Source organism: Rhinoraja longicauda, chromosome 9, assembly GCF_053455715.1.
Source record: "Rhinoraja longicauda isolate Sanriku21f chromosome 9, sRhiLon1.1, whole genome shotgun sequence".
NCBI lineage: Eukaryota > Metazoa > Chordata > Chondrichthyes > Rajiformes > Arhynchobatidae > Rhinoraja > Rhinoraja longicauda.
The window spans coordinates 43,362,186-43,379,392 of NC_135961.1; the positions used below are offsets into that span (position 1 = coordinate 43,362,186).

At 41.6% G+C, this 17,207-nt stretch overlaps 1 protein-coding gene across 1 annotated transcript in view; it reads right to left on the bottom strand.

The window, feature by feature from the left end:
- Positions 1-3,268: 3,268 nt before the first annotated feature.
- The window catches only part of LOC144596679 (inactive phospholipase D5-like), an 82,350-nt gene continuing 68,411 nt past the window's right edge, over positions 3,269-17,207 (bottom strand). The window contains exon 10 of the mRNA XM_078405333.1: positions 3,269-6,235. Coding sequence (XP_078261459.1) covers positions 6,027-6,235 — 209 coding nt within the window. The 3' untranslated portion in view covers positions 3,269-6,026. The remainder of the gene's footprint in view (positions 6,236-17,207) is intronic.

Genomic DNA, 17,207 nt, shown 5'->3' on the forward strand with positions numbered 1-17,207 from the left:
CCCATTCCGAAAGGGACCCATTTATCCCCACTCTTTGCTTTCTGTCTGTCAACCAATTTTCTATCCATGTCAGTACCCTACCCCCAATACCATGTGCCCTAATTTTGCCCACTAATCTCCTATGTGGGACCTTGTCGAAGGCTTTCTGCAAACATATATCTAGTGGTTAAGAGAAGATGGGAATGAGAGGATCAAAGTACCTTTACAACAGGGTTCTTGGTTGCTCCCAAATTCTGAAATCCCCCTTTGAAACTCACATGCCTTCTCGGGATGTGAGGGATCTTCTATCATGAGCTGCTGAAGCAATTAGATCTATATTCTTTGGAGTTCAGAAGAATGAGTTGTGATCTTATTGAAACATATAAGATCCTGAGGGGGCATGGCAGGGTAGATATCCAGTTCTTGCCTTTCATTGGAGACTTTCAAATGAGGGGACAGAATTACAAGATTTAAAATTGATTTAAAATTGTCATTTAAAATTGAGATGCATTGGAACAAGCTCTTGGTTGAAAGGAGCTTGGCATTACCTTTTTAAAATAAATGCTAGAATAACTGATCAGAAAACAAGCACCTACACCAGTGAAAACAAGCTTAGCTATAAACTGCATATTCCTCAACATCATTGATTTCGAGATGTCATTAGAATGAATAGTGACTAAGAATACGTATCCAGAAGAGTATCCATGGGTCTAGTTAAAAAAATTAAGAGGATAAAGCCTTACTAATAGGCCAATTCCATTTCCTCCTGTTCAACCTGCTTTTAGGAAAGGTCACTTCTTTTTCCTAACCTCATAAAAAAAACCCCAATACAATTGATATCTCCATAACAGCAAATTCTTCATCAAAACATCCTTTAAAAAATTGCCACTTAATTCCAAGCCACCTGATGACTCTGAGGGTTTGTCCTGTGCAATATTCATCTGGTCAATTGATCAAAAACCTCTGAAATTTGTACAGTGTCATTTTACGTTCACTGTCCAAGTTACTTACTTGTTTCTATTTCGATTATACTTTTCAAGATACATGCCATGTCTTCCATTAGTTTCCTTCTCTGCAATGGATCTGATGTAGCTTGAGCCTTTCCACAAGGTTTATCTCTGGACACATATTGTCAACCATTTTGTGAAAACCTATTCTCTCTCTCTCTCTGGATTTCACACTCCAATACTGACCTCAACACCAAAGGACATAATGTGATTTGCAGAATGAATTTAAAAAGCAAGTTTCTCTCACCAAATGGTCTTTAAAAGGGTCCCGACCTGAAACGTCTCTGTCCATTTCCCTCAACACTTGCTTCCTGACCCGTTGAGTTCCTCCAGCCGTTTGCTTTTTGCTCAGTATTCCAGCAATTGTAATCTCTCGTGTTTCTATTCTCTCACCGATAATTGCTTCACATGATGAGTTGCTTTCACTGCATGATCAATGAACAATATCCAATCTCTTTTCTAGCAACCTTAGCTGATGTTATATATCTTTCTTTATTTCGTATGTCAACCACAACAATTAAAAGTGGCAATTGGTGCTTCAGAGTACCGTAGTTGACGCTTGTTTCAAATTTTGCCAGTTCTGTAGAACGACCCAGGGTGGACGACGAGGATGTAAAGCAGCTCCCACCCCATGTTATATATGATGCTATCACTTACTTGTGTAGTGCTCATTTCAAAAACCATCTTCTAAATCCCAGGACCTCTGGCTAAATGTTCTAATCTCTCTTTGCACTGGGCCTCACTCTGACAATGGAGGAGGCCCAGGACAGAAAGGTCAGATTGGGAATGGGAGGGGGAGTTAAAGTGCTGAGCAACTGGGGATCAGGTAGGTAAAGGCGGACTGAGCGGCGGTGTTCAGTGAAATGATCGCTGAGCCTGCGCTTGGTCTCGCCGATATACAGGTGTTGACACCTAGAACAGCGGATACAGTAGATATAGTTGGAGGAGGTGCAAGTGAACCTCTGCCTCACCTGGAAAGACTGTCGGGGTCCTTGGATGGAGTCGAGGGGGGAGGTAATAGGACAGGTGTTGCATCTCCTGCTGTTGCAGGGGAAAGTACTTTGGAAGGGGGTGGTTTGGGTGGGAAGGGACGAGTTGACCAGGGAGTTGCATGGGGAACGGTCTCTGTGGAAAGCAGAAAGGGGTGAAGTTGGGAAGATGTGACCAGTAGTGGGATCCCGTTGGAGGTGGCGAAAATGTTGGGGGATTATATGCTGTATGCGATGTATCCTTCTCTGCACAGATGCTGCCTGTTACTCCAGCATTTTGTGTTTACCTTCGATTTAAACCAGCATCTGCAGTTCTTTCCTAAACATTTTGTCTCTACAATTTGGTGGCTGTGCATTGCACTCTGGTTCCACTGAATTAATTGGAAACATTTTTTTAAAAATGAAGGGCAATTCACAGCCACGACTATATAACGCAAATAATTCAATCAATGGAAGATGAATAAAAGATATTTAGTGGCCTCATGATTTTCCACTTGGGATGTTCACGGAAGTGTTTAGGAGATTAATCTCCAATTTATGGGTACTGTGGGAGTTGGCTGGAGGAGGGAGAAGGGGGTGAGAGGTTGTTGGTATCTCTTTCAGGGTAGGAATTGGTCAATATGGTGTCTATTCTCCAGGACAACAAAAATAACAGAAGGTACCAATGGCACACATCCCAAGGCTGCCTGAAATACGCAGGACATATTGGATGATTTCTCAGGGATTCTTGGCAACTGCCCAATGTTGGTATTAATACCTTGAACAAGATATTGTGCATCCATAGTGGGTTTAGGACCCCTCTTGGAAATTGGCCAGCACCACTCTCATTTTCAGGACTAGTTTAGAACAGAGATATACAAGAACCTGTTATTGTAAGCAGATGGTGTGTGGACCACGATGTACATGTTGAAATTTTTGCACAAAAGATTTTATTTTCCATCTCCTCTGTAGTTATGATTTGGAATTCACTAAGCATAAGTAATTTTGTGCTTTCAAAATGGAATTGGGTGGAAATCTGAAAGAGAATAATATGCAGGGCTGCAGAGAATGGGACAGAAAAAGTCCAACAGGAGCCAGCCCAAACTTGAGAGGTCTGCATCATAACAATTCAATGATTCAACTTTCCCCGCCTTGATGGCAGCCTAATAGCTGTTTCTAAAATATTAAAAACAGGAACTCGAGCCAGAGAGTATGGAATATTCAAAAGATGATTTTTTACATATTTAGATGCTTAGGAATTGAATCTTTTGGCTTTTAACAAAACAACCCTGAAAACATACTTAAAAATGTCATTTTTTATTTTTGTTTACAGTAATATAACTCTATATTGGCAATATAATTTGCAACATCGGCCATGCATTTTGCTTTTAACAATGTGCCTTTTTATGTATGGACTACTGGCCAATTAATACTTGTTTATGCACATTTAATGGAATATACTGGCGATCAATGTGATGGGATTACCAAAGTGAAAAAAGCAAATGTTTAGTAAATACATGGGCAGGCATGCAGAATTTGGTGTTGGTTATTAACATTAGCAATTTTGTTGTGATTTACTATTCAAACTGAAAGTTGATGCATCTGGCTAAAAAATATTTTGATTGGGGAGGCCATTTAAAACTGAGGTGAGAAATATTTTTTTCACCCAGAGAGTTGTGAATTTGTGGAATTCTCTGCCACGGAAGGCAGTGGAGTCCAATTCACTGGATGAATTTAAAAGAGAGTTAGATAGAGCTCTGGGGGCTAGTGGATTCAAGGGATATGGGGGAAAGGCAGGCACAGCATCTGAAGTCTCTTGTGTCTTCATTGGAATTAGGAGCAGGAGCTGGTCATTCGGGTCCTTAAGCCTCCTCTGTCATTCAACAAGGTTAGGTTTGATCTGAACTTGGCTTCAGCTCTAATTTCCAGCCTGATTCTACCGAACATCTCTCAGCCTTGACTATACTCATTGACTTAACCTCTGGAGCCTTTTTGAGTTGAGTCCCAAAGACAATAATAAACAAAACTAAACCCTCTCAGCATCACCTTGTCAAGTTCCCTCAGAAGCTTATATCTTTCAATAAGATCACCTTTCTTCATAAATCCTCTCCTTCATCCCAGGAATCAAACTGGCAAATCTTCTCTGCACTGTCACCAAACAAGCACATCTTCCTAAAATAAGACCAAAACTGACTGCGCACTCCAGGTGTGATCTCATGAATGCCCAGTACAGTGGTATAAAGAATTGTTACTTTTATAATCCATCCCCTATTCCGCAATGGGTAGCATTCCATGAGCCTCCCCAATCACTGGCTATCCATGCATGGTGACTTCCTGTGTTTGTGGTCAAACTGGGTGACCTGGAAACATCAAAGTTACTGGCAACTCCCCCAAAATATTCATATGAAACTTGCGGCCAACTTATATAACATCAGTTGATCATGATCATGAACTCAGAATTCACCTACTTGTGACAGGGGAGGAGACCTTACACAATTTAATTGGATCCTAATTTCAACAAAGCTGCATTGTTGGGTGTTGTTTCAATTGTGCTCTGGCTGTTGCAAGAACACTGTCTACTCACAGTCCTAATTTGCCCTTATTGAAGTACTGGGGAGAAGAGGAAGCAGGGATTGGTGATAGTGTAGTGTTGGGGTGGGGAGAGTTTGGGGCAGGGTTGGTCTGGGGCAGGTGGAGGATTTAGATCTTAGACAAAATGCTGGGAGCTGGCCCTTCTGTTGTGAGGAGTGGGTCTAGATGCAGAACAATCTTCATATCTTGTGCTTAATAGAAGGGTCAAGCTTGAATGCTTTATGAAATGGGTTGCTGTTGTGTTGGGCTGCTATACTATTTAGAGGTATTTTACTGGAGTGATGTTTAGCTTGGGTTGTAACTGTAAGTTTTAACCTGCATGACACCTAGTAATTGGGGCATTATTCTACTTAGTAGCCAGCCCAGTGCAGGAGTATTAGCTGCACATGTTACATCACAATCAGATATGTCAGTAGAGAAAACAGAGAGAAAAAAAGTAGATGGAGTCATTTGTCTACACAGAGGCAATTCACAAATAAATTAAGTCCAGAGAGCATTAAATTAGCTCCTTTAGGTTGTAATAGTGCTGTGCAATGTTAATTACCCAATTTAAATCTGATGAAAACAAGTGCTCAGTTATAAAAATCGCAATGCCTTATGTCAATTGTTCAACAAAGTTTCAATTCTCTAAATTTATACAATTTTTAACCCATGCAGCTAAGTCACTGCTCTCTGGTTACATGGAGAGGTTATTGGGACTATTGTACGACCATGGAAAATCTACTTTTATATAATTACAGTAAAGCTCCAATAATCCACTATCCAACTATTCAGAAATCCCGATAATCTGGCATCAGGCTCACAGGTGATGTTTCCTGAGGTCTGAAGCTCATGGGGCAACAGTTTGCGGCACGGTGGCGCAGTGGTAGAGTTGCTGCCTTACAGCGAATGCAGCGCCGGAGACTCAGGTCCGATCCTGACTACGGGCGCCGTCTGTACGGAGTTTGTACGTTCTCCCCGTGACCTGCGTGGGTTTTCTCCGAGATCTTCGGTTTCCTCCCACACTCCAAAGACGTACAAGTATGTAGGTCAATTGGCTGGGCAAATGTAAAAATTGTCCCTCGTGGGTGTAGGATAGTGTTAGTGTGCGGGGATCGCTGGGCGGCGCGGACCCAGTGGGCCGAAGGGCCTGTTTCTGCACAGTATCTCTAAATCTAAAAAATCTAAAGTTCCTGGCACCCTTTAAACTTACTGTGAACACTAGAATATTTATTCAATACTGTGTTGCACCTAAAAACGTCACTTAAAAGCATGTTGGAATATTAATAGGAATTACATCCAGGAAATGTGATAGTGTGGAATCACCAAAATTCCAAGCCTGTTGGATTATCATTGTCCTTAGTTGCTTCATGTAATTAACGGAGATTTGATAAAATGCTTCGACTGAACCCATTTCTTAAGTCAAAAAAATCCTGTGCTCCTGTTCCTTCCCCCCCCCACAGTCTATTTCCTGTACACCTGCTACTCTATTGTCACTACTTCAAGTCCCTTTCTTAAGGTTCAAGCACTCTAAAAAGGTATTTATTTCTAAGCTTCGGGCATATTTGGAATTCCAGTCTCTCTCAAACACTGCTTGTAGTTCCTCGTGAACTGATGCCGTGTCCTTAAGCCATCTGCTCCGTTTGTGCTCAATGACCAGGCTCACCCCTGTGTTTTCCACATAGTCATCCCCAACCCAGTCAGAGGAACCTGTGAAATAGTACAAGAGAAGTCTTGGTTAATCACCCCATTTATAAATTCAGAGCCCAGTATTTACCCATTCCACAACTAGTGGGGTACCGCAAGGCTCGGTGCTGAGACCGCAGCTATTTACAATATACATTAATGACTTGGATGAAGGGATTAAAACTACCATTAGCAAATTTGCAGATGATACAAAGTTGGATGGTAGTGTGAACTGTGAGGAAGATGCTATGAGATTGCAGGGTGACTTGGACAGGTTGTGTGAGTGGGCAGATGCATGGCAGATGCAGTTTCATGTGGATAAGTGCGAGGTTATCCACTTTGGTGGTAAGAATAGGAAGGCAGCTTATTATCTGAATGGTGTCAAATTAGGAAAAGGGGACGTACAACGAGATCTGGGTGTCCTAGTGCATCAGTCACTGAAAGGAAGCATGCAGGTACAGCAGGCAGTGAAGAAGGCCAAAGGAATGTTGGCCTTCATAACAAGAGGAGTTGAGTATGGGAACAAAGAGGTCCTTCTGCAGTTGTACAGGGCCCTTGTGAGACTGCACCTGGAGTACTGTGTGCAGTTTTGGTCTCCAAATTTGAGGAAGGATATTCTTGCTATTGAGGGCGTGCAGCGTAGGTTTACTAGGTTAATTCCCAGAATGGCGGGACTGTCATATGTTGAAAGACGGGAGCGACTAGGCTTGTATACACTGGAATTTAGAAGGATGAGAGGGGATCTTATCGAAACATATAAGATTATTAAGGGGTTGGACACGTTAGAGGCAGGAAACATGTTCCCAATGTTGGGGGAGTCCAGAACCAGGGGCCACAGTTTAAGAATAAGGGGTAGGCCATTTAGAACGGAGGTGAGGAAAAACCTTTTCAGTGAGAGAGTTGTAAATCTGTGGAATTCTCTGCCTCAGAAGGCAGTGGAGGCCAATTCTCTAAATGCATCCAAGAGAGAGCTAGATAGAGCTCTTAAGGATAGCGGAGTCAGGGGGTATGGGGAGAAGGCAGGAACGGGGTACTGATTGAGAATGATCAGCCATGATCACATTGAATGGTGGTGCTAGCTCGAAGGGCCGAATGGCCTACTCCTGCACCTATTGTCTATTGTCTATAAAATAGGTTTATAGTTATTTCCTTCCCAACTGCTTAGTTATTGTCATTCATAAATGCAATGCCTTTGGTTAATAAATTAGATTCCAATCCAATATTGTCAATGAATAATTAATTCACCAACTCAAAATTCCTATTTAATAGGTCACTTCCCAATCTAACATTCTTAGCTAATGATTCTTTGCCAATTTATTGTTCTGACCTAAAGACACATTTTCAATCCAGTATTCTCAGTTCTTAACCCATATCCCAAGCCAATGTTGTCAGATAATAATCATTCAGTCACTCAGTGTTCTGAGTTATCTCTCATTCCCAATCCACTGTTCCAAATTAATAATCCATTCACCAATCCAGTATTCTGCAAATAACCCATGCCTCAATATAATGTTGTAAATGAAAATCAATTCCCAATCCAGTCTTCTCAGGAGCAACAAGATGGTCTAGTAACTAGTACTGTTACCTCACAATACTTTTTTATAAACCAGCATCTGCAGTTCCTTCTATTTACACTTGTCACCTCACAGCTCTGGGGACCTGGGTTTGATTCTCAACTCGGTAGTTTGCATGCACTCACTGTAAGTTTGTATGTTTCTGTTGTGTGCCGGGGACTCCGTCCACATCCCAAAAACCTGCTGGTGAGGTTCACGCACCACTGTCAGTTACCATTCAGTGTGGGTAGGTGGCAAACAAAGAAAAACAGAAAGAGAGTTGAGCAGCAGGGCTACAGGGGAAATAAGAAGTGGGGGAACAGGACTAATAGGTCTGTTTACTGGGACCGTGCATGGATCTAATGAGTTAAAATGCCTTCTCCTATGTTGAAATTAGGATTTCACGGTCAGCATGGTCGGCCAAAGTGCCTGTTTGACACTATGCAATAAGTAAGTGAATATCTATCCATAAATCCACTGTTTGCAGTTAATAATCTTTTCACCAATTGAGTGTTCCCATTCTTATGGAAAATAGCAGGAGAAGGCCATTGAGTCCTTCTGCCTGCTTCACTTCAGCATCTGCTGCTGCCTTCTCCCCACATCCCTTCATGCCTGTTGTATATCTTCTGGAAAACATTTGATGATTTGACTAACTTGGCCTTCTGTGTGGAGAGTTTCAGAGATTCAGTACCCCTGGATGAAGACATTTAATGCTTATCTTGGTTCTAAATGGCATGCCCTGTATCTTGAGGTTGTGACTCCTGATTCTGGACTCCCCGTTATCAGGAACATCCTCCTTGTGTCCATAAAATTCCCACTCAGTCTTCTGAACACCAGTGAATGTAAGAGCAAAAGATAAACTGCAAAATGTCAGCCATCCTCTTCTCCACAGATCACCCACTGAGTTTTTTCAGCAAGATGTACCCCGCTAATTATTTCAGGTCTCATTAGGTGTCTCATCAGTTTGGGTTTTGTAATAATTTGGTTCATAAACACTTACTCTGTATTTTTTTAAATTCTGGGACTATCAATTTAAATTCTCCACCAGTTGTACTGGGATTTGAATTTTATGTCTGTATCATTAGTGCAGAAGTACCGCAACCTTCACTGTGTAATTGTGCTGCAAACTTTCATCCTTAAATCATGCAGGTTTTGACAATAACATTGCACTGAAGTGCGAGGAATATTTATACAGTTGCACCAAAATCAAAATGAATTAGCAGCAGTGAAAGCCACCTTATGTGGAATGTGTGAATTAACTGAAGAGGGCTGTCTGAAGAAGGGTCCCGATCTGAAGAAGGGTCTCGACCTGATTCCTTCTCTCCAGAGATGCTGCCTGTCCTGCTACTCCAGCTTTTTATGTCTATCTTCGGTTGAAACAATACCTATCCATGTTCTCCATGGATGCTGCCTGACCTGTTGAGTTATTCCAGCGTTTTATGTCCTTTTTTTAGGATTATGTTAAATTCCCACACCGACATGCCACTCACACAACCATATGCACCCTTCTGCAGCACAACAAGCTTTGTCAGGATTCAAAGCCAAATAATATATTTTACCAGTTCAAATGCCATAGGTGGACAGTGTGTTTTATATCTGAAAGTGAATCATAGGTGATAATTTTTGGCATTATTATATTTTCCAGTGCTAAGATTCCCACTTAAAATATATCCGTAGAGACACAGGCATATTCAAAAGTAATAACCAATTGCCTGTGCCCAACCAGATCCTAGTATTCCAGCAAGGGCAGGAACAAGGTTTCTGACTCATGATCTTTTCATGCTTCAAGCAGGAATTCATGCCTGGTACATTGGGTATTATGTATGTTGAACGCAGAATACAGCAGTTTCTTCAATTTTGTTCTGTTCAAAGAGATTGTAATCAGACATTTTTAACATCATTAGTTCTACATAATAAGATTGGGTGAGAATTAGTTCATAGAGTTATACAATGCAGAAATGAGCCCACCTCCTGCATGTCTCTTAAACGTTGCAATTGTCAAGGCTATTGCAATGCAGGAACATCCAATCACGCCACTTTCTTTAGCAGGTATCAACCATTCTCTATTTTAAAAAAAGCTTTCCCTCAAATCTCTTTTAAAACTCATTCCTCTCTTCTGTCCTGTTTTTGATAGCCCTACCATAGGGAATAAATTCTGACTATCTACCCTAACTATGTCTCGTTTAACTTCATTTGCCTCTATTGTGTCGCCCTTCAGCCTCCTTTGCTCCAGTGAAAAAATGTCTAGACCATTCAACATTCTCATCAACTCCCCTCTCCCAGATTGTACCACTCCCCTCTCCCAGATTGTACCACTCCCCTCCACATTAAGAGCAATTTACAATGGTCATTTAACCTGTCTGCTCGCATTTCTTTGGGATACGGGAGGTAACAGCAGCATCTGGAGGAAACCCATATGGTCACAGGAAGAATGTAGACACTGCACACAGACAGCACCAGATGTCAGGATTGATCCTGGGTCTCTGGCACGGTGTGCCACCTTAAGCAGCAGCTCAACATCCAGACAAATGCCGGCTTAAGAGAACTAAATTGCAATTTGATTATTATGCGGGATATGAAACAGCATATAATAAGACAATTAAACTTGGTAGAAAATTAATTTCTAGAATGTTCCTGCATCCTAATAGCCTTGATAAAAATGGATCAGCAAATGTTTTGAAGAAATCATCTGATATTCATTTAAAATGTAAGAGAACATTTGAAATATTATTCATCATCCTGTATTATGATGTTAAAGACCCATACCCTTTGCTCCTCTAATATAATAAACGTTTAATCCTTCAAACGGTCGAAGTTTGGTGGAAATAAAAACAAACTTTGCCTGAGTTTGCAGCTGATTGGAATGAGTAATGAAGTTGGCGGCCAGTAGCCATCCATCATTTAAACTGCTCCTTGACAGAGCAATTTTGTAGCAGTTTAAAGAAACAAATCTTTTCAAAATTAAAGTATACAATTAGCAATTTTAATCTGGCACCAGTCCAACATGGCTACAGCCTGTGGTAAGTTTCTGATGTCCCTGTAATACCTCAATATAAAACAGTAATTTAAAAAAAATCATTTTCTTCAAACAGTTTCATAAACTGTAGTGCATCTTAAAGCATATTTTTCTGTTTGAATCTATATGTGTGTTCATATTGTGAACCTATTGGGCACGATCTGCCTATTTTACAGCACTACATTGACATAGACGGTCTGAAATATTTAGTCTTTGCCAACAATTTACAGATTCAGCATGTAAATAGTTTAAGTGTGCTGCCATATAAACAAATCTTGATCTCAAAGAAATAGACTGTGGCTCAATGCCTTTGTGATTACAACATTCAGCTGCCATGATCATTCTTTTAAAATGATCCTCAAATAAGTTAAAATACCCCAGGAAAGCATATTTTAACCCACTCCCTATACCACACTCCTTCGGGACCTTCATCAAAAATTATACTTAGGCGTTAGCCATGGTTGAATGAAGAGTACTCATACCCCTGAGTCAGAAGCTTGAGGATTCAGGTTGCTTTCCCGAGAATGTGATAATAAGAATTTATTTCCCATGCTGGGTGAGTCTAAGCCAAAAGAGTATATGTTAGATGAGAGATAGAATAAATAGAAGGGATCTGAGAGTGAACTTTTGTCTTGCAGAGTGCAGGTACAGTGATGGAGGCAGATACTCTTACAACATTGAAGAAGCATCTAGATAAGCACTTGAACTCCCAAAGCATCAAAGGCCATGGGCCTAAAACAGGATATAGGACTTGTATGGCATAATGGCATACGTTTTGGTTGAAGGGACTGTTTTTCTATGTATGCTGTAAGACTCTACGAAAATCTAGACTTCGGTACTGAAGGAGAGCTATGCTATCAGAGTTTTGTAAGATGAGATATTAAACTGAAATCATTTGCCCTCCTGAGTGAATGTAAAATATCCTTGAAGATATTTGAAGAGCTGGGGAATTAACTGGGAATCAGGTTATGAGGTTGGCAGCATGGCAATACTAATGCTTCAACCAGCCTCATACAAATGGATGAACAAGTCATCAACAATTGCTGTTTGTGGGAGTTTGCTCTACACCAACTGGCTGCTGAATTTTCTTTTCAAGAAATTACACTTCAGAAATACTTTGGGATGACTTTTAAATATTGATTTAAATGCAAGCCTTCCTTTCCCTGACCACTGTCAGGTAAACATTGTGATTAGTTCTTTAAATTGTCTATTGCTGGGGTCAATGTGAGTTAGAGATTGCTGACATCAAGCATCTGCACTGGTTAAAAGAAAAATCGTTCAATCATTTGTGCTCCAGCATTAGTGCGAAGGCACCTTATATTGAAAGTGTGCACCAGAACTGGGACATGCTCAAAGGAAGGGCAGCAGGTGCCAAGGTGCACCTCACTCAACAATCTCCCACAAAAAACACGAAGTAATTACACACATATCACATTTGTACTCTAAAAGTTGTTACGTTTAAAGGTCCCACTCACCCTCAGACCCAGTGCTTGCAGAACATAAGAAATAACAGAAGTCCACAGTTCTTCCAGCCTGATCTGCTGTTAAATATCATGGCTTTCCAACCTCAAACCCTGATCCCCTCTCTATAGCTCTTAGTTTAGGGCATTTAGAGTCTGAGTATCTCAGCCCTTGAGATAAGGAATTCCAATTGCTCGCAGCCTCTGAGCAAAGAAATTCTCATCTCAGTTTTAAATGGCTGATGTGCCCTGCAGCTCTAGATTCGTCAGACTAATGAAGAGGCATCTATCCTCTTAACCTCACTCAGAGACTTATGTAGCTCAATGAGATTACTTACAGTCTAAGTAGTTGTTCCCATTACAGAGGGTTGGTTCATGGACCTGAGATCAGATTCAAAATGATGAGGGAAAGCATGAGGAAAAATTTGCAGGATACCAGCCATGACACAGGAATGACATAGGGAATGAAGCTGATAGGATAGTACTATAAAGAGTACAATCCTGATGGGCTGAATGGCTGCTTCAGCACCAGAACAATTTCTATGATTTTATGAATACTGTGTAGGAGTCCCAAATAAATTCCATTGGTAGCTTGGCTGCATTTCAGACGATGCATCAGTATCTCTTCCAGGCTCCTATCAGATTTAATTGAACATGACCTCACAGGAATTTGCAGATGAATTCTTTGAATATGGAGTGATGCCCAGGGTACCAAAATATTCCTATCTTTAGAAACAGTGCCAGGATTATTTAATGCCATTTAAATAGGTATTTATAAAAAGCCTGTAGTCAATACTGTTTTAAAGACTGCATAGTACATCATGACGTCCTGTCCCACGATCTTGCCGGAAGTGAAAAATGGGACCACTCCAGTTTAATTTCTCCACTGCAAACTTTCTTCATAAACCCTCTCCCCTGTTCACTCCACTTTCACCTCCAGCAAAGAGCTCATAGACATCTTTATTGCAGCAAAATGGAGGCCATCCACCTGTAAGAATATAACAAGTTTGAGCAGATGTGCAAGACAGCCTTTTGAGTCTGTTCCACCATCCAACAAGGTCATGCACAATCTGATTGTAGAGTCAGAATCATTCAGCAGGTAGAAAGGAACTTCAGCCATCATATCCTTGCCGCTCAATGTACCTACCTACACTAGATCTAATTTACTCGCGTGTGGTTGGCTATTGATGGATTTACCTTGATTTTCCTGCTTGATTACCTCAACTACCTACCATTTAAACATTAGATCTGTTTATCACAGCCTTGAATATGTTTAATGATTACACCTTCACGGCCAATGGGGTAGAGAATTCCAAACCTTCATATCTCTTCGGGAAGAAATTCCTCCCCATCTCTGTCTTCAACCAGTACTCCATAATCTGAGACCACACTCCAAGTTCCAGATTCCCCCAAAGGGTAAGACATTCTCTCGCCATCCAGACTATTAAACCTCTTGTGCATTTTGATAAAATCATCTCTCATTCTTCCAAATTCTCCAGCCTGCTCATCCTTTGCTCACAAAATCCTCTGGGATTTTCTGAAAATCTCCTATAGGAGTATATCCCTCTCTCTACTATTTCCCTTCACCCCGTATCCCATCAGGTGTAAGGTAATAACAAGGAACTGCAGACACTGGTTTGTACCAAAGATAGGCACAAAATGCTAGAGTAACTCAGCAAGTCAGGCAGCATCCCTGGAGAACATGGATATGCAACATTTCAGGTCGGAACCCTTCTTCAGATTGATTGTGTGGGTGGGGGGGCAGGAAAGAAAGCTCGGATCAAAATGGAGCAGGACAGAGAATGGCCAGTGATATACATGAACAAAGGCAAGAGGGTTATTTCATTGACATATTGTTTGATAAAGTCCAGGAATGAAAAGGCAGGTGCGAGCCCAAGAGGATAAAGAGTTGTGAATTGATAAGATCAGGGAGAGAAACGTTTGTATCCATTGTAAACAGTACAAGTGGAGGGGGGGGACGGGGACTGGTGAGAGGCCAGCCAGGTTTCGGGGGGGGAGGGGAAAGAAAGGGGGGTGTTCTTGGAGGAGAATGGGGAGGGGGAAGTAGGCTGTTGTGGGTTAGTTAATTAAAATTGGAAAATTCAATGTTCAGACCATTGAGTTGTAAGTTACCCTAGCAGAATATGGGGTGCAATGTCTATGTTTTAACTGAGAGCTCCCAATCTGTTTTCTTTTAATAATTTCCCCTCATGCCTTCTCCAAGCATGTCTATGAGATACACGTCCTGCTCCTCCTCATCCTTAAGTTGCTGAGCACCAACCTTCCCATCCTGGCATTGCTGTTTCCAGCATTGGAAATGTTGTTTCTTCCCCTAACTCCCAAGTACCAATTTCCAATCCTTCCTCACCACTAACCTGCCAACATTCCTACTTTCTCAGACTGGGTCAGGCCAGTAGCCATCTGGAGCCCCAATGCTTTCACCCCAGCAGGGTGCAAATGACCAAAACAGTCATGGAAAAGTTCTAACACACCCTAATGGGGTTGGTGGAATCTCTGAATACTGCAGCTACCTTTAATCTCTGTCCCAGCATCTGCTCTCTGCTCAGATCCTTCTGTTGGTCATTGATGTTAACAGAACCTTAGACTTACCAGGTGGTATTCCATTTTAGAGAGTAACCATTTCAAATGTACTTACTGCTGTAAAGGCACTTTCGAAATGCTAATTATTTTCTCCCTAAAACTGTACAGTATCTGGTAAAATGAAACTATTATTTCTCTATCTACAGCAGTCGTTGGATCTGGAATCATAAAGAGATGCAGTGCAGAAATAGGCCCTTCTGCCCCTCCAAGAACATGCTGACTATCAAGCACACATTTGCATTAATCCTCTATTCATCCCATTTATTTTCATTTTCACCACTTTCTTATCCCCCCGCAGATTCTACCGCTCACATACACATGAAGAGCGGCCAGTTAACCTCCCAATCTACACATCTTTGGAATGTGAGAGGAAATGAGAGGACCTTGAGGAGACCTACGTGATCACAGGGAGAATTGACAGCACCTGAGATCAGGGCTGAACCTGAGTCTCAAATACTGTGGCTCTACCAGCTGTGTCACTTACTGTGAGCACCTTATAACCATAATCTTCTGAAAAATGGCAAAAGCTGTTTGTAATTTATTTTCAAGGAAACGGAACAATGCCGGGATAACATTATAAATAAATGATTTTTAAAATAAACTGGCAGGAAATTACAAACCAGGCATGGCAGTGATCCCTGCTATTGGTGTTGGAATCAGCATCCTGGGAGGTCCCAGCACTGTGCATTCAATGATTTAATGTATTCAATCCTGTTTAGTAACAGCAGCACCACTGACGAGGTGCTGGGAAGGAGCCAGAACACATGAAACTACCTCAGCAATGATCTGTGTCTTGGCTCGATTAAGAGGGCGGCAATAATTGCTGCTTCGGGCCAGGATATATGGGGCTCCCTTGTGACAGAGCCAGTCTAAATATTGTGTACAAATGTTTCAGGATAAGGCCCGGAGAAACTAATTCTAGAGCCTCATACTCCACCACCAATCCCGCACTCCTATGTCACTTCACTGAACACAAGAACAAAATAGGAGCAGGAGTAGGCTCTTCAAACCTGTCCTGCCGTTCAATATGATCATGGCTGATCTGCCCCTCATCTACTCTTCAGTGTCAGTTGCCCATAGCTCACAACTCTCTGACCTTTCAAACATGTATTTACTTCATCATTAAATAACACTGATGATCTAGCTTTAAAGGTCTCTGAGACAGAGAATTCCAGGGATTTATCACCCTTACATGAAACAGTTCCTATGCACTTTAGTGTTAACCTTAATGCTGTAATTTAAATTCTCAGTTTGGATTACCTGAATAAATCTCCCCAGCCAACCTTAAACCATCAATTAGCACAATGTTAACACAGAGACAAGCCTGAAGCCTACATCTCACATTATCTGTTGACTGCCTGTAGCTCAGTCTGGTTCCAAAGTTCCCAAACTCACCATCTGAAGACCCCTGTTACCAGCAGTCCCATTCCTGATCAGATTAATATTCTGCTCATCTGTAGTCCTTTATTTCAGAGTGGCAATACCTTCTTCGGAGGATTAGGGTTCATTTTATATAAGTGAGGGGCAAAAAGTGAAAGAATCAAAACTTATGATTGGGTGGTTAATCAACGCACACAGGACCTAGTTATAACTATCAAGTCCCAACGGTCATTGGATGAAGTGACCTATCCACCGCTCTAACTTTTGCTTTAACACCCCACTAAGTTGCAGAAATATCTTGCCTTCTGATGCAGATCCTTTCATTTCCTCTTCACAAGTTACCTCCCGTCCTGCCCTGGTCCAGGTTTGGGTAGACACAGCAGCTGTTTTCCTCCTGCTCCTGCCTTCTCTGCATTCGGTGATATGGCCGGCAATATTGCCCAACAGTGGAGAATCACCATTATTCCAACGAGGCTGTCCATCGGCGTAGGGTTATCAAGATTATTTATATGAGATGACTATCACTGGGGAATCACTAAGTCTATTTAAGGAGGCTTGATGATTCAACGGCAAATTACTGATATTATGTAAATGAGACTTGGAAGACAGGTGGCCAGGTCTTGCACCTGCCCCTCTGCCAACACCATTGGAAGGACAGCTGTTTTTAAAAATACCAGTATTTAATGGACCCGTTGAAAGCGTACAACACTCCAAATCCTGTTGGCAACTTTCAAAATCCATCATCCACTTGCATCCACAATCAAAAGGGGAGGAGGAAATTACAAATTGTCAAACAATCTCACTGTTAAATGTGCATTGCAGGTGCTATGCATCATCATCACCAGTAGAGTAAAGGCTGATCTTGGCCAGGTGATTCACCCAGACCACACGTGCGCTGCACCTGTGAGGAAAACCTTTCACAGGCTTCCGCTGCTCAGGGTTACGTCCACCTGCACACAGGAGAGAGGATGGACACCGACATAGTC